Below are 20,580 nucleotides of genomic sequence, written 5' to 3'. Positions count from 1 at the left end.
TAAAGACGTATGATAAAGGATAATGATAAAGAAACACACACATAGGCCTAAATTTGAACTTGTGAACTGGTACCATATCTAAATTAAAGATCCAAGAAGTCATCAAATTTTTTTGGGACAAAGATTAAATCCACAAAATAGAGATATCAACGTCTGGGAAACAGATTAAAAACAAAATGGTGTTGTTGGGTTATGATAAATCATAACACAACACCACTTTTTTGTTATTAATATGTTTTCTGTTACTACAGATGCGTCTGCCAGATGCGAAATACAAGGAATAAACGGTTAAATCACCCTAAATCAAAACCCTAGAGATAGGGGTGGGTAATTTACTTAGTAACGTCAACGGGCGGAGAGGAAAAAGTATGAACGGGTTAAATTTGAGTCATACTCGTCTTTGCAGAATAAGTGAAAATTCCTCCGCCACGGTAAGAAAAAAAAAATGGGACAAAATGTAGCGTTCTTTCAAAACGTGCTCAAAGCTAAATAAATCCATAGTTTAATTCGTCTTATATTTTAAACGACTTATTGGAAGTAATCTTTGAGGAGATCGTTATTTATAGACGCATCACAGACTATAGATCCACCCGTGGGGCTGGCGGAAGAACATCTCAGTCTGCGACTTCAGTGACTGGGACGAAAAGAACAGAGAAGTTCAGAAAGTTTGATCACAGCGCAACTACGAGAAGAAAAAACTTTCAAATGAAGGCAGTAAACGGATTTATGTGGCCAAACGAGACATTCTGACAGACAACAGACAGCTTCTCTATCAACTATAGTCCGTTTACCTACTTTTGAAGATCATTTTAAGATTCGCTACGCTTTAACCTGACGGAGCACAGCCTCGCGCTGGCGACTCTATGTGGATTTTACTCAAAATATGGGCCAATTACCCGGTGTCTCTTCGGGCAAAGTCATCCTTATCGTTATTTGCTGCCTTAAAGTATCATTTGGTAAGTACTTTAACGGTTTATATTTCAGAACACATTTTGAAAGAGTCATTTGCCGTCGGCACGCATCTGTACGGCGGTGTGTGAAGCATCAGCGCTCACGTTTCAGTTCTCCACGGCCTCGAATGGCGTGTGTCAGCTTCACGTTTTTTAAAACGCACGAATAAACACATGTATAAGATATGTTACTTACACAGTTAGCGTAAACCTTTAAAAACCCTAAGTATTTTTTTCTGAGGGACTCTCGTGTTTCACACCTCTGCCCAGATGTGAGAGAGTCTGAGCAGATGAAATCTGCAGCGGCTCTCAGTACGTGAGAGAAGAATTCAAAATGGACACGTATGAGGGGAAAACACGGACTTTTCTTTGGGTTTCCAAAACGTAGTCGAATTAACCAGTTTTGTTGTTCTTTAAAAGGAAGGAGACAATATTTTACTCGTATTATTTTGAGGTAACGTTAGGTGTGTGTGTGCGCAGCGTGAATTTTCAGTTTCCCGAAAGATGAAGCTGAATGATAGTTTGCGTGTTTGTTGTATTTCTCAGTTCAGCAGTACTGAAGAGTTTTCCATCTGACGGCTGTTTATTTATGCTTAGCAGCTCGCCTCAGCGGGTTTCAGAAACAAAGGGTGCCAGTTGTTGCATTAGAGACTTGTTTGGAGAAATAAGGTCACATATGACTTCCATTCCACATGCAAGTCAGACACAATCCCTCCAGAATAGAGGAGCCTCACAAAAGAAAACAAGACAATATAATGACTGCAGGCTCGGCAAGAAGAGGGAGGAATGCTGCTGTTGGTGTTTCACATTCCTCTCTCTCTGTCCCTCTTGCCTTTCTCGTTTTCTTCCTCTCTCACTCTCTCAAACACACACACACACACACACACATTTCCCTGTGGATGCACTCGTTTTCACAATGCTGCAGCTCGCCCATTGTGTCCCACAGATGATGTTTCTCCTTGTTTCTCTGGGTTGAGTGTCATTCCTTGGGGTGGGATTGATTTCACTTTTCTTTCTTTCCTCGCCTGGCACATTGCCCTAATCGTGTAGGTTGTTACAAGTCGCATGTATTTGCTCACATATGCCGTTACAGCGTGTGCAGTAAGAAGTCGTCCCATTGTTCCCGCCTGCGAGCGGCATGCACGCTGCCCGGCCACGGTTCTGACCCGCTGCTGCTCTCTGGTGTGAAGTGTGATTTATCTTCAGCATACTCCCACTTCTCAGAACACAACGGGACGGTTATGAAATGGCCCACGGTCGTGCATATCTCAGGGATGCCCACATTCTACCAGCTGGCGCGGTGGAGGTCTTGACCGGGTCGCAGGAAGGCGCTGCGTTGTGTTATGGTGACATTTAAAAATTATTCTCCAGTTTAGCTTGAGAGAGTGAACATTTGTGTACTTTTATTTCTTTTTTGGTTTAGTTTTTAAATGTAGTACCCAAACATAACGTGACAATTTTGAGTCTTGTAGTGTGCACTTCTCTTAAAGATAACCAGGGAATGATCAAAGAAGCTTTATACTTTCCGTCTGTGTTCTACAGTGCATTGTGGTGCCGGCCCTTTTTTCCTAAGATTGTAGGAGAATGCTGCGGGAGGCCAGAGTGAGATGCTCAAGCTTGTTAAATCCGTGGATTAAAACCATTGAGCAGGTTAACAAATGAAGTGGGAATTGAGACGTTCTGCATTCCTGCCACACTGCAGTATGCTAAGCCTGGCACCAGCCACACAGACACAGTGCCAACGTGTCTGTGTACAAGCTTTACAGGCCTGACCTGAGAACTATGTTCCAAATTATGCAGCATCATTTCCTCCTTAGTATTGCTGACTGTGTGTCAGACATTTTTGATGTTAGTAATATGATATCAGTCTCATCTACAGCGGGCTTGCGATTAAAAGGATAGTTGACCCAACAATTATTATTATTTTTTCATTAATTACTCACCCTCATGTCGTTACAAACCTGTAAGACCTTCGTTCATCTTCAGAACACAAATTAAGATATTTTTAAAGAAATCCTAGAGCTTTCTGACCTTCCATAGACAGCAAGGGTCCTACCAGGTGCAAGGTACCAAGAACATGGCCAAAATAGTCCATGTGACATTTTCGAATGCTTTTTGTCTGCGAAAAAACAAAAATAACGAGAACTGTTGATTAAAGTCTTTATTTTAGTTTTTTGCGCACAAGAAGTATTCTTGTAGCTTCATAAAATTACAGTTGAAAATTACTGATGTCACATGGACTATTTTAACAATGTCCTACTGCCTTTCTAGGCCTTGAACATTGTGTTGCTGTCTATGCAGGGTTAGAAAGGTCCTTGATTTAATCAAAAATATCTTAATTTGTGTTCTGAAGATGAATGAAGGTCTTACGGGTTTGGAATGACATGAAGGTGAGTAATTAATGACAAAGTTTTCATTTTGGGTAAACTATCCCTTTAAGGATGCAGCACTGTTAATATCGCCACTATTGATGAGCTGATATTAAAATTATATACTTTTTTTGTCTAAATAAACAATAAAACACTAAAGTAAACTAACCTAAACTAAGAAAAAACTAAATGCTGCTATTTTATGAAAAATACAGTAATAATTAATTAATATTATATAAGGTAATAAAATACAGTTGTGAAGTATGATTAAAATTTAATTGCATTTTAAAAAATGATTTATTCCAATGATGGTAAAGCTGAATTTTCAGCAGCCATTACTCCAGTCTTCAGTGTCACATGATGATTCAGAAATCATTCTAATAGGTTGGTTTGGTGGTTACGTTTTTTATTATTATAAGTGTTGAAAACAGTTGTGCTGCTTAATATGATGAAACTGTGATACATACATATAGAAAAGTTCAACAAAACAGCTTTTATTTGAAATAAGAGTGTTTTGCAACATTATAAATGTCACTTTTGACCAATTTTATACATTCTTGCTGAATAAAATGATTAATTTCTTTAAAAAAAAAAAATGACCCCAACCTTTTAATCGATAGTGTATGTAATATCAACCAATACAGTAATAAGAACAAAATCTGTATTATCAGTCAATAGCTAATCCGTAATCCCTACTTTTGATATCCGTTATGCTTTTTTGTGTTTGTGCTGATGTGAAAGTGTTCTTTCTGATATGCTTTTCTTTCTGTCAGCATAGAGCTAGCTCTCAGGACACTTTCATTGGAATGTTGTTGCTTTGAGAATTATCAGGTTTCCTCCCAAACTAGACGCAGCCTATCATTAAACAATCAGGGTGCTCTTTAGCCCCACGTGACGTACAGATTTAATGAGCGCCACTGAAAACCTCCCTTCGCTCTTATGTTATCAAATCTGTATGCAATTACGCCCCCTATCTCATTACAGATGGCTTCAGGAAGGGGTTTATTGTTTGTTGCCATGTCAACGTTTAACAGAATAGAGAGCGCTTGGTGTATATACAGAAACGCCAGGAAATGGGGTTACTTCCTCACTCAGCGTGAACAACTTCCTTCTGCTGTCCAGCATGGATGCGGGCCAATGCCGACAAATCTCTTCTGACTCTCTCTCTCGCTCGCTTGCGCTATTGAGTACTTTCCTCTCAACCGAGCCCTGTCAGACTCTCATAATTACTTCCCCATCTCTCTCAGCGGCTATTAGCACTAACAGAGAGCGGGAGAGAGAGACACACACGAGCAGAGATGTCCCTTGGGCTCTGGGTTTGGTCGTGGGGATGAGGCAGTGATTTCAAACAAGCAAGGCCTACAGCTGTGAACCAGCTGCTCTGTGCAAAAGCTCCGACACACTCACGCCGCCTGATCTGTGTCAGGAAGGAGGAGAAACAGATTGTGTTTAAAACACTCCTTGACCTTATTAGGGCTGTTTGCTGGACTATTTGTATTGCTCATAGTTAGGATTAAGGCTTGAAATGAATATCTAAAAGTAAATATTAGACTTTAGCACATAACAATGAATGATACATCAGATCGTGTGGCTTGTTTTAAAAGAGGTGTGCTGTTACTTTTTAAGTGTACAATTTTCACTTAATGTTGCTTTTGTAATTTCTAATGGTCAAAGGCAGATCAAATGTGACCAGCACTTACGTCTGACTGATACCAAGTTGCATAAACCATGTATTTCATGTGTTTTTGTGGGCGTAGTGGTGGGCGGCTCTTTATATCACAGCTGTTTTATGTATTCAAGACTAATTTCCCTCAGCTCAGCGAAGCCTAAGATCTAATTCAAGACAGATTTTGTGTTTTTACAAGTCACTGAATGTAGTTTAGAAAGTCCCTGATTCCATTCGTGCATTTAGTGGGGATAAAAAGTCATGGGACTGCTTTTTATTGAAGGCAGGTTTGAGTTGGCTTCAGAACGTACACCCAAGTGTTCAGTGCCAGTAAACACACACACACACACACACACACACACACACACACATCTAATGCTGCTGCACGGTCTGCATGTGTACATACACTGGGTTGTGAATCTACTGTCTGGATGTTTTGCAACTGATTTATAACCGTTTCTGAGAGAGTCACACTTTCACATCTGGTCACGTTACTGTTGAAGCACCATCTGAAAGAGAGATAGAGAATGAGAAACACAGACTACAGACAGGATGGAGTATGTGAGCTCAAGACTAAGAGAAATTTGGAAATTGTATGGTGAGAATCCTGGCAGAACTGAGTGTAGATCGTGTTACGGTTCCCTTGAGTGTCTGTACTGTGTTGGACCTCCAGACCTTTATGTGGTCATCCATCCATACATCTCAATGGTTAACATCCAACTATGAAATATGTGTATTATACATGACATAGGGATGTGATATCGAAATCTCACGATACAGTAATATCTCAATGTTATGTCGAAGATACGCTATTTATTGTGATATTTAAAAAAAACAAAACAAATGAAGACTTGGAAATTTTTTGTACATTTCACAGTTAAGTTATTCTAACTAAAGCACTTTGAGAGTTCAAAGTTAAGAGCTCCAACCTATGTCCTGAAAGAAAAACTTAAGTCATGAAAAAGTCAGTGAATTGACTTGTACCTGAACTTTAAAGGGGACTCAATCCTCTTTTTATTTGTGGTATACTGTCTCAGTCTAAATTACATTCACTCTGGTGTTTTAGGAATCCAAATTAGAATATAATAATAATAACAATTATTTTATAATATTGTTATTCCTGTGACAGTAGTAGCCATATATTGTAAAACAATTTCAAATGAAAATGAATATTTCATAAGTATATTGTTTTTGCTTTACTCTACAGTAGGTAAATTTCAATACTTCTTTCCTAATTTCTGCACTTGAATGAAATATTTTGAATTTGGATTCCAGTAACATTACCTATTTAAACCACTAGCTGCTATTCATACTGCATTTGTAAGCCTTTATTTTGATGGAAATGGAAGTAGAGCTTTTAATGTTGACAGAAAACTCCAGCTTCAGTGAAAACAGGCTTACAAAAGCTTAAAATTGCTGTAATCATCTGCTGCGAAAAGCAAAGCAGAACTGGTGGCCGTTGCATTCCCAAACGTGCGCTAAACTCACAGCACATGCGATAAACAAGTTCACTGTATTCACTTTGAACTGAGCTGTTCTGAGGCGTGGAAAACGCCGGATCACAAGCTGATCGCTTGAACAAAGTGCGTGCTTTGCTTTGAAATGCGCAGCGAAAACAGGCTTGATGAAGGGATTAAGCCATATTGTGCTGTCGGTTTTAGTTCGTTTGACAGATACTGTGCCAAAATGGCCCAAAACACAACTTTAAAGACCTTTAATGTTAGAATAAGACGTTTAAATATATTTTAAAAACTACATTTTTTTTGCCCAGGAAGACCTATTGTTTTATATTGTCATGTGACCACAATGATATCGCGATTTCATGATATTGATAATACCATTACATCCATAGTATGACATGTATTGCAGAAATAAATCATATTATTTCTTTAATCGTGCACTAAATTATAACTTTTGAATTTTTTATTACAGTGCTGCTTTAAATGGCGTGTTTGTATGGAAAAACCCTTTTAGAAAATTTTAGTTTTTGCATTCAACCTCTTCTCACCTTGGATATGGCCATACAAAACCAAAATGTTTAGCTCCCTTCCACGAGCAATGTGTTTATAAGATTGTGTCAAGTTAAAAATAGTCTGACTTTAAAATGTCTGTTCCATTTTGTTGCGCTCCGTCTAGCTGTTTTTGAATGCAGGAATGCATGTTATGTAAACACTGCCTAAGAAACGCATCTGATCGGGATCAGGTGCGCCCAAAACCAAAGTGGACATAAAGCTACATAGCCTAGTTTAGCACATTGTTACTGTCTGTCCATCAGATTACTTTCAATCATTCGTTTTTGAAAGATTTAGATGGTTAGTGAGTAGTTGAGTTTAACAGTAGGGAAGAGGAGGATATGTTTGTTTTTAACAAATGAGTGTGAATTGCTTCTCTTAATTATTCCACTTATCACCCTCCCTCTTCTTTTTCATTGGGTGCTTCTCCTCTTTTTCTCATGTTGCCTTCACATTTGCCCCTCCTTCACACCTCAGGGGCAGAGCTCTGGGCTCATGAATGTGGAAAAATGAAGACAAAATGTTTAGCAGTTGGTTAATCACAGCGGGGTTACTCTAAACAGAGTTTGTGTGAAAGTTTTGGCTGTTGTTTGCTTGCGAGGAGCCTCACGATAAACAGAGTGAATTTGGCTTGTGTGGAGTACATGCCCATACAGAGACTTTTAAGCTCACATGCAGTTTCCTCACCTAGAAAAGGTTCCCTTCTGTCTGATGATTACTCATTAGGTGGTTCAGAGCAGAGCCTAATCACAGATCAGTGACGCGTTGAATCGGGTTGACTTCAGGCCAGAACGTTGATCGCAACAGGTGTGCGGGCTTTCACTGAAGTGCCTGGTTTATGGTTGGCAGATCCTGGATTTAAAAGTGCATGAGGTTTAAAACCACCTCTTTAGTAGGACTAAAAGTGTAGAGGAGTTAAAAAGTGTTCATTTGCAAAAGCCTGTCCTAAAATCCTTTGAGAACTTTCCCTCCGGCGGTTTGATGAAGCATTTGGGGAGCTTGTCAGACCAGTCAGGGCCAAGCCTCTCGCTCTCTGCGCAAGCCTCACCCTTCACTTGTGTCTCTCACTTGTCTACATTCTCTCGCTTTGTCTTCATCATGTTTGCCCATGAGACTTTGTGACCACACTCTTAGAAAATAAACGTTGTCACAATACCATCGTTTCAGAAGTCAGAAATACCAGTTCAGTAACGCAACTTTCGACACCAATTTCCATACCACGGCAAAACGTGTATGCTAATAAATACACCTATTACTTTAGAATGGTAAATATTAGTATAGCAAACAAATTAAGTTAAATTGATGGCACAAAGGCATGAATATATTAATTAAGTAACCAAACATAGCTTTTTATTAAGTTTTTCAAGTAACTATTCAGGCAAGTATTCAGAAATTACATCTCAAGTTAGTCAAATGTAAAATAAACCTACTTAAAGGAATAGTTCATCTAAATAGTTCATTTTTTGAAAAAATATCTTTGGGTGCACGCAATAAAGGTCATTGGTTCCAATCAGGATGTACAATTGAAACTTTGTTCAGAATACCTTCTTTAATGTTTCATGGAAGAAAGAGTTCATACAGGTTTGAAACAACAAAAGGGTAAGATAATTAATGAATTCTGGGGTGAACTTTTCCTTCAAACTACTGTATTATATGAATGGCTGTCATCAGTGCACAGAGAAGCCCAACAGTGTAATTACTGTAAGACTTTTATTGCTCAGTGTTTGTTGAAAATGATAACAACATGTTTACAGCTTATTGGCTTATCTTAGAGTAGCTTACATGCTTGTTCATATCAAAAGGTGTCTTTAAGTGGCTGGCTTGACCGTACATGTTAAGACATATTAAGCGTGCATTTGAATTTATTCAGATCTGACAGCTGCATCTACCATTTTAAAAAACCGTACAGGCAACTCAGGAACCCTATACAGAAGGTGCTGCAATGAACATTTATTAAAGAACCTTTATTTTTAAGAGTGCATTCTCAAACCAGCCTCTCTTTCTCCCTCTTGTTCTGTTCTCCATTATTGCCTCTTGCCATCTTGAGCACACTTGACTCCTGCTCTTGTCTTCTATTCTTCCCTCTCATATCTCCAGCACTCCAGTTCCCCTCCCCTTGGCTCTTAAATCTCTGTGAAAGCACAATTTCACACTCAGCTTAGCCACTTCTCCCAAATATTTCCCACCATAGTTGCTGCCAAAAAGGGGTGCAACCAAACGCCTTCTCCAGTTGCAGGCTTTGACCTCAGAGGGCATTAAATGCCTGGCACGACACAGTGCCTATAGAAAGTATTCATCCAGCTTGGACTTTTTCATGTTTTCTTGTCTTGAATCACAGTGAACTTAATTTGGCACAGTGATCTTTCAGTTAAAGAAAAGACTGTTTAATGTCAAGCATAAAGCAGATTCTGACAAAGTAATCCGGTGTAACTGATTTCATAAGTATTCACCACCTTAAATATGTTTTTAAATAATCATAGGTGCAGTCAAGTGGTGTTGGTTTTAATGTCACATGATTAATTAAATGGAGACTGTCTGTGTGTAGTCACAGGGTTTTAGTTGATTGTAGTGTACATACGCCTATATATGGATGGTACAGATAAAAAGACCATAAGCAACACTGAAACAGTAACACCAGTGAGAGGGATGGATGCAGGAGAATTGGTAGTCACAACTTAAATAGAGAGTAGCAAAGAGAAAGCCACTGTTTCAATGTCATATGACATCTCAGCTGCAGAAATCATGTGGGAGAGTCTGATGAGACCACGCTGAGCCTAATGCTGTGTGTGATCATTTTGTAGAGATGCTTTTCTGCAGAAGGTATTGAACAGGGCTCTAGACTAACATTAGACAAAAGTGGCACTGGTGGCACCAGCACCTGATTTGGTAGAACTGAATATAACATGTTTGTTTGCAATGCACGTTTGACCGTAGCTTGACTTTATTAGCAGTTGCTTGAATTGGAGTGTGGATGAAAATTTCTTTTTATTAACAAAAACAGTAAAATCTGTAAAAACTCATTATAGTGTAAAATTTAAATATTCTGACTGATTGAGTTAGGACTCTCATGAAAATAAACATCGGTCAGGTTGAAACATGCATATGTTTAGCCCTATATACTTATTTATCTTTAATTATGGGTTTAACTCAAACCTCTACCCTACAGTCAACTAAAAGTACTATATTTAGTTTTCACTTGTAAAACACAGAACTTTGTTTTTGCTTTTGTTGTTTGAAGTGATGTGGTCAATGTCTTGGCCATCACCATGCTCACTGGTCAGTAAAACCCTGTATGGCACCTCACTACCATGGTAAAAAGAAATTATATGGTTTCTAGGGTATTTGTTAGAAAAACAGTAGTTAAGCACATTTAGTATAAATATGAATGGACAAAACTGCTATAGTTTAATAACAGTGAACATACTGTAATTATATTCCAATCTTACATGTCTAGAGTGTTCGGGGTAATGCATTACAAATAATGCAAGTTACGTAATTAGATTACTAGTAACTAGTAAAGTAACACATTACTTTTTAATAAAAAAAAAAACTGGTAAGTAACACCAGTTACTTTGTTTTCCCATTTATTGACTCTGCACGATGTAAACATGATGTTTACTGTAGTTTCAGACTAAATGTGAACACGCATTTAGTACTCATCTCAGTTGCACAAAAACAGATTCACAAAAACAAGCGATGACACACAAGCATATTGAAACAAAAGCCAACACAGATGAGTTGTGTAAAACCCAACGCTGCAAAATCAGCGTTACTTGCCCATCAAAAAGAAACAACGAAACCTCTGCGTCCGCTTTGAGCCCTTCCCGCTCCTTGAGTTGCTCTGATATTTACATGGGTCCTATCTCTCGCCTGATCGTAAGCCTTCTTTTTAATGTTTTGTTTCTCTGAAATTTTTCTCTTTTTAATCTTCCAGTTCTCTCCATCTATAGTCAAGTTGCTAATATCCGTCCTGTGCACTCAAATTGAGCACTCTCTTCTCTATCATTACAAGATGCGCCCCTTTACCGCTGATTGGCTACAAGTGTGTTTTGTGACCTGGTCCGACACTGCGGTCAAAAGCGTTTTTCAAAAATTGCTTAGTTGCACCTTTAAAAACACAAATATCCTTTATGTATTTAATCCCATTTTATTAAACAATGTCTTTGCTGCTCAGCTTCGATGATCCAATTCAACCATACTAATAAGCAGAAAAGACTAGATAAACTAGCATTTGTGCTTTATTTTTTTATTATTGCTGAAGAGTGTTGAAATTTCTTCTCTTGCGTTTTACTGTACAGACGTGAATGTGCTTTTCCTTCAGCCTGAGGCTTATTCATTTCGCTTTTGGTGTGAAAGGTCTTTTACATTTGCCAAAAAGAGAACTTTTTATATTAAAAATAAACAAGCAAGCCCTGCCTATATATAAACATAATGCGAAAGTAATGTAACACATTACTTTCCATAAAAAGTAACTAGTTACTTTTTTAGGGAGTAACGCAATATCGTAATGCATTACTTTTAAAAGTAACTTTTCCCAACACTGTTAGTAATACAATAAAATTCAATATGAATGTTCCACATTTCTGCCACAATACCATGGTTTCAGTTAATCACAGTAAACTTATGGTAAATGTTGGTGATTTAAGGATTGAAAAGCCTTCCAACTCGATTAATGTGTTTAACACCAGAATGTCAGCTGGTGTTAAACAAAATATTGTGTTTTTTTTTGTCTGAGAAATCTGCACCAAACTTAAATGCTTCTCATGGATCTCACAGTGCTGTTTAATAGTCGCGCGATCAAGTTGGTCTGCTCTGAACTCGTGGTGCACTGTCTTTTGGGCCGACCTGATAAATGGTCCATGTGGTGCGCTTCAAACGTGTGGTGCTGTTTCTTTCCACTTTTGGTGTGGTTGGCATTTAATGTTTCTTATACACAACAGAAACATCAGCGGTTATCAACTGGTAGTGGCACCATGGTGACTTCTAACAAAATTTAACAGGCAAAAAGTGCAGTCTAGAGGCCTGCTGAACAAAGGGAGAAACCTAGAGGGAAGCCTGGTGTAGAAGTTTTATTTTACAATGAGAATAAGTCCAAGTAGAAGCTTAAAGTCTAGTTTTCTTTTAAGTGACAAAAAGCAAAAATAAACCCTCCAAGGGGTTGAATGCTTTTTGTATTGTTTATGTAACGTTTGCAGAGTGGACAACATCATGTTTTTGAGGAAGTGTATACAGTGTGCCTAAACAATATGCTTAATATAGTATGTTGGTTAACACTTGTGGATGTTAAAACTGAGTAATTTGGTGGTTTTTCGGTGTTGTTTATATCTTTATCATGTTTAGCTAAAAAAATATGTGAGTTGACAAGAAAAGACCACGTCCACCACTTTTTTAACCTTCTTTCACTGACTTTAAATGTTTTTTCTTTATTATGTAATGCTGTGTTTTGAGCCACTGGTATGTTTGTTATAGGATGAGTATTTCTTTTCTCTATAGTTTTATGATCAATAAAACCAGGTTTAAGCCTTCACTTCGTCACAGAATGTTCTTGAACATTTTTCACAGTGTCATTTTAGTCTCAAATTCTGTTTTTTAATGTTAGGCTTCCAAGTGTTATTAACGAAATGTAGCCGGGCTCAAAGTTAAAGAGCTTTGGGGCATTTATGTAAAGCCCCGTCTTTAGCTGTTGGCTTCGTGCCCAGGCTGTGCTCGCTTTCTCTGCACTTTTGCACACGGGGATATTTTGAGGCCCGGTCAAAGTACAGGAAGTCGGTATTAGCGCTCAATGCACTTCCTGTCTTGTTCTGTAGTACTATGTTACTTAGTGTCAGCGCTGCTTTGAAATCATATGACCTGCCACCCAGTGTCTTAAAGGGAAGTGTGGGCTAGGGCTGACTTCTATTTGCAGAAATGCACTTGACTTTTCGGTATATCGGGCCTAATATGAATAAATGGTTTTTAGATTTTGGCTAGACATAATGTTTTATGTAAACCAGACACTTTGACACATTTGTGGGATTGAATTTGCTTGGTTATGTTACAGCCAGATGTTCATATGCTGCATTGTGACGTCCAGAGCTGTGACGTGTGTCCAGATGCTTCCTGTATTTTGAGAGGAAATGAGTGAAAGTATCTGATCAGTTAGGAATTTCCATCTTGAACGCACTTGGCACATTATCACCATAAAGGGTTACAGTTTTTTTTCTTCACCTTTGTTGTTCTACCACTTTGTCTCACACTTCTTTCCCCAACAACTTCACTCTCTGTAGTATTTGTATCAGAGGGAGTGGTGTGGTTACGATCTACAGCAGCTTTTTTCCTTTGCTTTGTGTCGTCAGAAGAATTTTGCGACATTCTGTGTAACATCCTGACAGTGTGAAACCGGTTTCACTAAAGTATTAAACTAGTTCGCCTGATTGTGTGAATTAGAAATGCAGCGTTAAATCTGCAATCATTTTGTATCCGCTAATTAGCACTGTTTTTCATTTTCATGTCAGTCTGATTAAATCAGTGTTCAAAGCTTGTAACATTAAACATTTTATTGGCCCACTTTATAGTTTATACTCTTTTTATGTGGTAAAAAGCCCTGTCAGTCATCATACATAGACATTACTCCCATTACATCTCCTCAACTCCAGCTTTATTAGTTTACCCCTACTTTGTTTACCCCTAACAACAACATTAGTAGTTGTTTACCCCTACTAATTTACGTACACCTTTCAGAATCTGCAAAATGTTAATTATTTTACCAAAATAAGAGGGATCATACAGAATGCATGTTATTTTTTATTTAAATGGTAGTTGTTCATGAGTTCCTTGTTTGTCCTGAACAGTTAAACTGCCCGCTGTTCTTCAGGTCCCGCAAATTATTTGGTTTTTCAGCCTTTTTGTGTACTGAAACCCTTTCCAGCAATGGCTTTATGATTTTGAGATCAGTCTTTTCACACTGAAGACAACTGAGGGACACTGAGAGATATTTAGGCAAAATAAGAAACATGTACACATCTTCATTCTGTTCAAAAGTTTACACCCCCCTTATTTCCCTCTTATTTTGGACCTTTTGCAGATTCTGCAAGGTGTATGTAAACACTTGACTTCAACTGTATATTTAAGATCAGTGTCACGACCCTTCAAAAATCATTCTAATATGTTGAAATAAACTTATTTTTGTGGAAACTGTGAAACATTTTCCACAGGATTCTCAGGAGCATTTATTTGACTTAGCATTTTTGATGTAGATTGTGGTGCTCCTGAACTTTTGAACAGTAGTGTATATAATAAATTAACCCGAATTAACCTGTACATAAATGAATCCAAAATATTAATTTGAGATGAAGTAATTTTATTGGGTAAGAGGAAAGCCTGTTGTAATACAAAACAATGGCACAGCTATATAACCATAAAATTGTATTCATTTTCAATTTGTACTGTTATTTTACGGTATTAATTTTGAGTTTGTACAAGTGCACTTGAGTTTGTACAACAGCACTTGATGTCATCTTAACTGAGCCAGTCCTGATCTGATGTGTTTGTTTCTTCATAGCTCTGCAGTGTGTGGACCCCGTGAAGCCCTGTGTGAACAATGCTACCTGTGTCACTTTTCACAATGGAACAGGCTACTGCAGGTAAGACAGGATGACTCACATTTAAACTCCAGTGTCTGAGGCTCAGTAAGAACCAGAAAAATCCAGCGGCGAGACTGTTTTGCACAAAGCTGCATTGCCTAACTTCATTTCTCCACAGAAATAATGAAATTAGGTCACTCTGAGTATTTAATATTGCCAAATCTGCTTTCCTGACAGAGTTGGAACCCTCCCACAGTACACTGAGAAGTGTGGGTCTTAATGATTGCTTTTTTATGTGTGCATGTGTGCGCATTAAAAACCGTCTCTGAGTGTAGGAAAAACTATGCAAAGCGGATTCAAAAAAGACGAGTAACAGTTGGAGTGGAAAAACGGTAAAATGCATCCAATTCTTGTGGTTGCAGAGTTTAAAATACACACACACACACACACAAGTTTCCTTTTTCCTTCACTGTTAAATGCCGGTTCCTTTACTGCTGTTGTTCGTTGAACGTTCGTTGCTTGTGGCAGCTTGTAATTGTGCTTTTTATGCCGTATGATTGAGGGTTACATTTATTGCTTTGCCCAAAATAAACACTTGCTAACAAACCTATCATGTTACATTTCTATGGGCTGTGAAACACAGAGGGACTGTTTTCCCATGATTGAATGAATCCTCTTTATACAGTCCTCAGCCATGGAAACATATTTCAAAAATTCCACATGTCTTACCTTAACAATATTTTGCGCTTTGGGTTTGGGTTACAGTAAATACGTTCCTACTGCCGCATCTCCAGACTTAACGACATGAAAAAACAAAGAAATTGAAACCACATCTGATGGTAAAGCTCAGCCTTGTGGTAAATCAGGACAGGAATGCACAAAAGTCTTACCTCACCACACTGAGACAACCTTCAAAAATTATTTGAGACTTATGTTGAATTCTTAATAGGAATTTTTCTTTGGCCTCTATGGAATTGAAGTCATGTTTCTCAGTGTCGGTAATTTGCAACCAAAAATTGCGACCTTGTGAATTTACACAACAAATGTTGCCAGGAAAGCGGATGAGTCAGGCCTTTAGCACAGGTTCTGATTGAGCAAGATAGACATAATAAAACCACAGAGTTATCACATTCACGGTTCGTATAAGTAATCCTCCACATCTACCTCAGACAGACTTTAGTGAGTCTACTTTAGTGTTTTTGAAGAGTTAACAATGTATAGTGTGTTTGGAGAGAAGCCTTGTTATTGCTCTCAAATCTTTGTGGAGGTTTCAGTTGTATATTTGTGGAATTTTATTCAAGCTTTATACAGTTACTTTGCATTTTATTCAGTTATTTTATTATTCAACTTTGTATTGTTTTGTGCAGTTAATTGTGATATTACAGCCCAGACAGTTTAGAAAGATTATTTGACTTTTGATTGTAGAGTTTTGATTGTATCTTGGGAAGTCTGAGAACAGTTTATGATTTTGTTCTCTAGCACTATATTAGCACCGTTTCATTTATTGGTAGTTTTAATACTTTTTTAATGTGCTTTTGTTATTTTCATTAGGTTTGTTTTATATTTCATTTTAGCATTAAGTTATTAGAGCCCGAGCACCGGTGGTGCAAGGACCCTATTGGAATTGCTCAGTTTTTTCTTTTTCTCCAAAATGAATCTTATTTTTGAGGGCCTAAACATGCTCGAAAACTCATGAAACTTTGCACATGCACTAAAAGTGGTGAAAATTGAAATCTGATATGGGTTTCAGAAGTGGGTGTGGCAAAATGGATAGCACGACCTGTAAAATTTCAGCAAAGTGCCCCTCAAGCTGCGTTTCACATAAATGCACAAAATTTGGTAGACACATGTAACACACCAATAGCCACAAAAAAAATCGTACGAAGTCTGAAACCCAACAGGATGTCTGTTATTTTGAATTTTCTCTGCAAGTTCTGTGTTGTTTTTGCCATTTTTAGGTGTTGTATATAAACCAACCCCTCCTTGAGTTTTAAACAGATCAACACCTTATTTAGTCAGTGTAATCTAAAGCCCCTTGTGACATTAAATTGTGGACATCTTTGGTTTTTGTTGAAGGGCGTGTCGGTGGCGGCCTGACAAATTTCGATGTTTCGCTATGAAAAAGGAAGTTGTTATAATTCAGGCATACAATGTCCAATCTTCCCCAAACTTTACATGTTTGATAAAAGTCCTGACTTGAAAAGATCTACATGCCCATATTCAGTTGTAGTCATAGTGCCACTTGCTGGCAACAGGAAGTGACAAGTTGTACGCTGTAACGAACTCCTTCTAGAGATTTAATGACACCAACATTGTATTTAGTCAGTTTAATCTAAAGGCCTTTGCGATGTTTTTGTTAAAGGGCGTGTCCATGATGGCCTGACAGATGTCGATGTTTCGCATTGAAAAAAAGTTGTAACCCAGCTATATAATGTTTGACCTGCCCCAAAAACTTTACATGTTCAATAAGAATCTTGGCCTGAAAACATTTAAAGGCCAATATTTCGTTATAAACATAGTGCCACCTGTTGGAGACAGGATATGTCATGCTTTACACTAATTCAAATTTACCATGTTCAATCTGCACCAAACTTCATATATTTGATAAAAATCTTGGCCTGAAGACATCTACATCCCAATATTCAATTATAGTCATAGTGCCACCAGCTGGCATCAGGAAGTTTGGCATGTATAATTGACTTTAACATATTCGTCCTATATTTACCACTTGTTTTCCTAAAGCCACCGGGTGAGCCAGGTGCGAGGGCCCTTTCAACGCTGCTTGCAGTTTTAATATTTATTTTGTTTTTAGTTTTTTATGTTTTACGTTTTTCATCTAATATATCTAATTTATTTGATTTCTGCCTTAGTTTCAGTTAACAAAAGTAATTTAAATAGTAGTTTCAATTAATAAAAACCACAATGACCGAAATTCAGTTTGTCTAATGTTTAATCTTTCAACATAAAACCTAATGTTAAAGTGATAGTTCACCCAAAAAATGAAAATGATCCCATGATTTACTCAATCCTCAAGTCATCCTAGGTGTATATGACTTTCTTCTTTCAGACGAAAACAATCAGAGTTGTATTAAAAAATATCCAAGCTTAATGTCAATGGGTGTTGAGATTTTGAATCCAATAAAGTGCATCCATCCATCATAAAAAGTACTCCACACGACTTCTGGGCCTTAATAAAGGCCCTCTGAAGTGAAGCAATGTGCTTGTATAAGAAAAATACTCATATTTAAAACTATATCAGGGCTCAACGCTAAGGATTTTTTCTACTGGCCCACTTGGGCCAGTGGTTCAAATTTTTACTTGCTCGGTCAAAATTTCCACTGGCCCTACCACAAAAAAATGAAATAGTTGCTGTTATCATTGTTTTTGACTCATGTCATCTTTTATTTTAATAAATAAGCTTTTATGACACCAAAAGTTTACATACCAAATAAAATTGTACAAATCTCGATTCCAATTTCGATACCACACCTAAACCTACTAGTCCAAACATTATTGTTAATTTTTTTTAAAATTATTATTATTTTATTAAAAATGAAAAGATGTTTTAGGGAAAAATAGCAGACAGACTGAAAGAATGCAAACAGTCTTTGTCAGCAGGTGGCGCTTAAGGAATAAGAGTGATATTACGTTTCTATGGTTACCGCTGTAAACAAAGCGGCGTCATGCTTATGAACGCTACTTTAAATACATCATACATGGGCAAATGAAAAGAAAAGTAAACTTTTCTTAAAGCAGTCAGTTCCCCTTACAGATACATTCAATATTTCCAATATTTCGTGCGTTGTGCACCGTGATTTTGGTCTGTCTGCTACAGTACTTTTTTTCTCTTTGCGTTTGTCTTCAGTGTCTCTGGCCTCTGTTAACGGATGTCTAAAGAGTTCGTAATATTTCCACGCACATGACATTTTGAAAGAAGTTTGCATGAAGTTTGTGTGCAAGCCCGGAATAAGAGATTGGTTGCAATATGTCCGGTCTCTCTGTGATTGCTTAAAATTTTAAATTATCAAGGTTAAAAAACACGTGAAAATGATAAACTTTTGTGACGACGCGACAGTGGCCCCATTGGGCCAGTGACATATTCGTCAACCGTCCCGAGCGTCTTTCATGCTGGCCCTGGGCCGTCGGGCACTCCTTATTGTTGAGCCCTGTATATAAACCTCTAGCTTCCTCTAACTGGCGCATGCGCATTTAGGAGAGAGTGGCGTTCCAGTGTACGACACTGGATGTAGACACAGCGTAAAGTGGAACCTTATTGTAACCTTATTGTAAAGTATCACCAACAACCTCAAAATGATTATCCTTTAAGCATACTGTACATTATGTTGTGACGTCTGAATTCACTTATTGCTTTTAAAATGATACATTTTTGTCTTTTATTCTTATTATTTTGACAAAATAGGGTTTAATTTTGGATATCTTTTGGTTAATACCCAGAACATGAAAATAATTATCAGCTTTGGTATTGGCAGGATTTAAATATATAGGGATTTGTATTGATCTCCTAAACTCTAAGAGGAGACACATGCTACACACAGAGTATGTTTGTCAGTAGTATTTGTTGAGAATCAGGAAATGTCAATATTTCCGTTAATTCTCCATTTAATTTCATTACTGTAAAGCAGTTCTCACTCGTGATGTTTCTATTTTATACGTAAGGAGAAAAGGTGCTTGTAAAAGAGATAAGATGAAATAAGAAGCCGGTGTAGTATCATTCATCTTATCATGATTTGTTACGCTAGAAAATTCCACAAAGTTTTTGTTAGGTTCCGCCACTGAGCTTTCTGGCGTGAAAACCAAAATCTGACCTTCTCAAGCTGACAGGAATCAGGCACACCGGTCGCCGCTGGATCCGACAGCTTTAGATTCTCTACAGCTCAAATTCTTGAATGCTATGAAAGTTCATCTTGGCTTGACTTTGCTTGAGAATACAGGCTTTCAGCAATCTGAAATGGCTGCCTGGGTGTGCGTGCAATCTCAAAATGGAACAGGCTGACACAAGGTACTCTCAGGAGTTACTAATACATTCTGTGTAGGTGAGGTGACACCCGAGAACCAAAGTCAACAAGGTGTTTTTCAGTTTTTTTTTTTTTTCCTCAGCCACTGTGATCTCAGTACAGGAAGAGCAGTATGACAGAGGTTGGCAGAGCAGGGTGTGAGTGTGTGAGTGGTCAGACCGGTGCGTCTGCAAGCCTCCAGCCAGGGTGTGAGAAGCAAGCTGCGTGTCACCTGTGTGTCTGTGTCATTTTTTTTTGTGTGTTTTGTGTGCGCATATGCGTGTACGTCTAGTTTCATATGTGCCTGTGTGTGTGTGTGTGTGGGGTAGGAGAGAGACACGTGAGGAAGTCTGCAGGATTTCCACTGCAATGCCAGTTTCAGAGCACATTACGTGTAGAGCAAAGTTAAGAATCAAGTAGTTCACCAAAACAGGACTTCATGACAAAGTAGTGATACAGATTAGTGAATTTATCGAGATTTCTTCAGCTACCATGCTTTAAAAGTGATGATTTGTTTTTTTGTTTTTAACTGACAGTCCGACACTTATTGTTTGCAGTTAAAGTCAGCTAAAATGTTTAATTGTTAGACTGGCAAGACAGGCCATGTTGTATAGCATTGTATAGCACTGCATTTGTAAGCAGACTCCAAATATTTGTGTTGGTCTTTAACTGTTGACAAGACACACATCTTTTGTCATTACATCACATCTGTCTTTATTTTTTTTCTGTCACATGTGTTTGTCTGACCAATGGCAGACTGAAGAAGGTTCATTTGCATCTTCATTGAGTTTTTCAATAATTTTTGGTGGGAGAGAAATGGCATGTTTCACTTTAAGACTGCCTGAATCAAGCTGAGATTGGAGGGAAAAATATATATGTATATAATTTTTTTTTTATATTTCTTTTAAAAATTTCTATTAATATTTCTTATGTGTTATTTTCTTTTAAGAAAATAATACTTTTATAATATTTTTATTCAGCAAAGATACACTGAATTGATCATACA

The 20,580-nt window shown here is 37.7% G+C and overlaps 1 protein-coding gene across 2 annotated transcripts in view; it reads left to right on the top strand.

Annotated features, from left to right (window-relative positions):
- Positions 1-631: 631 nt before the first annotated feature.
- The window catches only part of notch2 (notch receptor 2), a 55,712-nt gene continuing 35,763 nt past the window's right edge, over positions 632-20,580 (top strand). For both annotated transcript variants that reach the window (XM_051117217.1, XM_051117216.1), the window contains exons 1-2: positions 632-956; positions 14,538-14,619. In XM_051117217.1, the coding sequence (XP_050973174.1) occupies positions 884-956; positions 14,538-14,619 (155 nt within the window). In that variant the 5' untranslated portion in view covers positions 632-883. The remainder of the gene's footprint in view (positions 957-14,537; positions 14,620-20,580) is intronic.

This window comes from Labeo rohita, chromosome 8 (genome assembly GCF_022985175.1).
Source record: "Labeo rohita strain BAU-BD-2019 chromosome 8, IGBB_LRoh.1.0, whole genome shotgun sequence".
Classification (NCBI taxonomy): domain Eukaryota; kingdom Metazoa; phylum Chordata; class Actinopteri; order Cypriniformes; family Cyprinidae; genus Labeo; species Labeo rohita.
The sequence above is the reverse complement of the archived record's forward strand: the minus strand, read 5'-3'. Positions and strand labels throughout refer to the sequence as shown.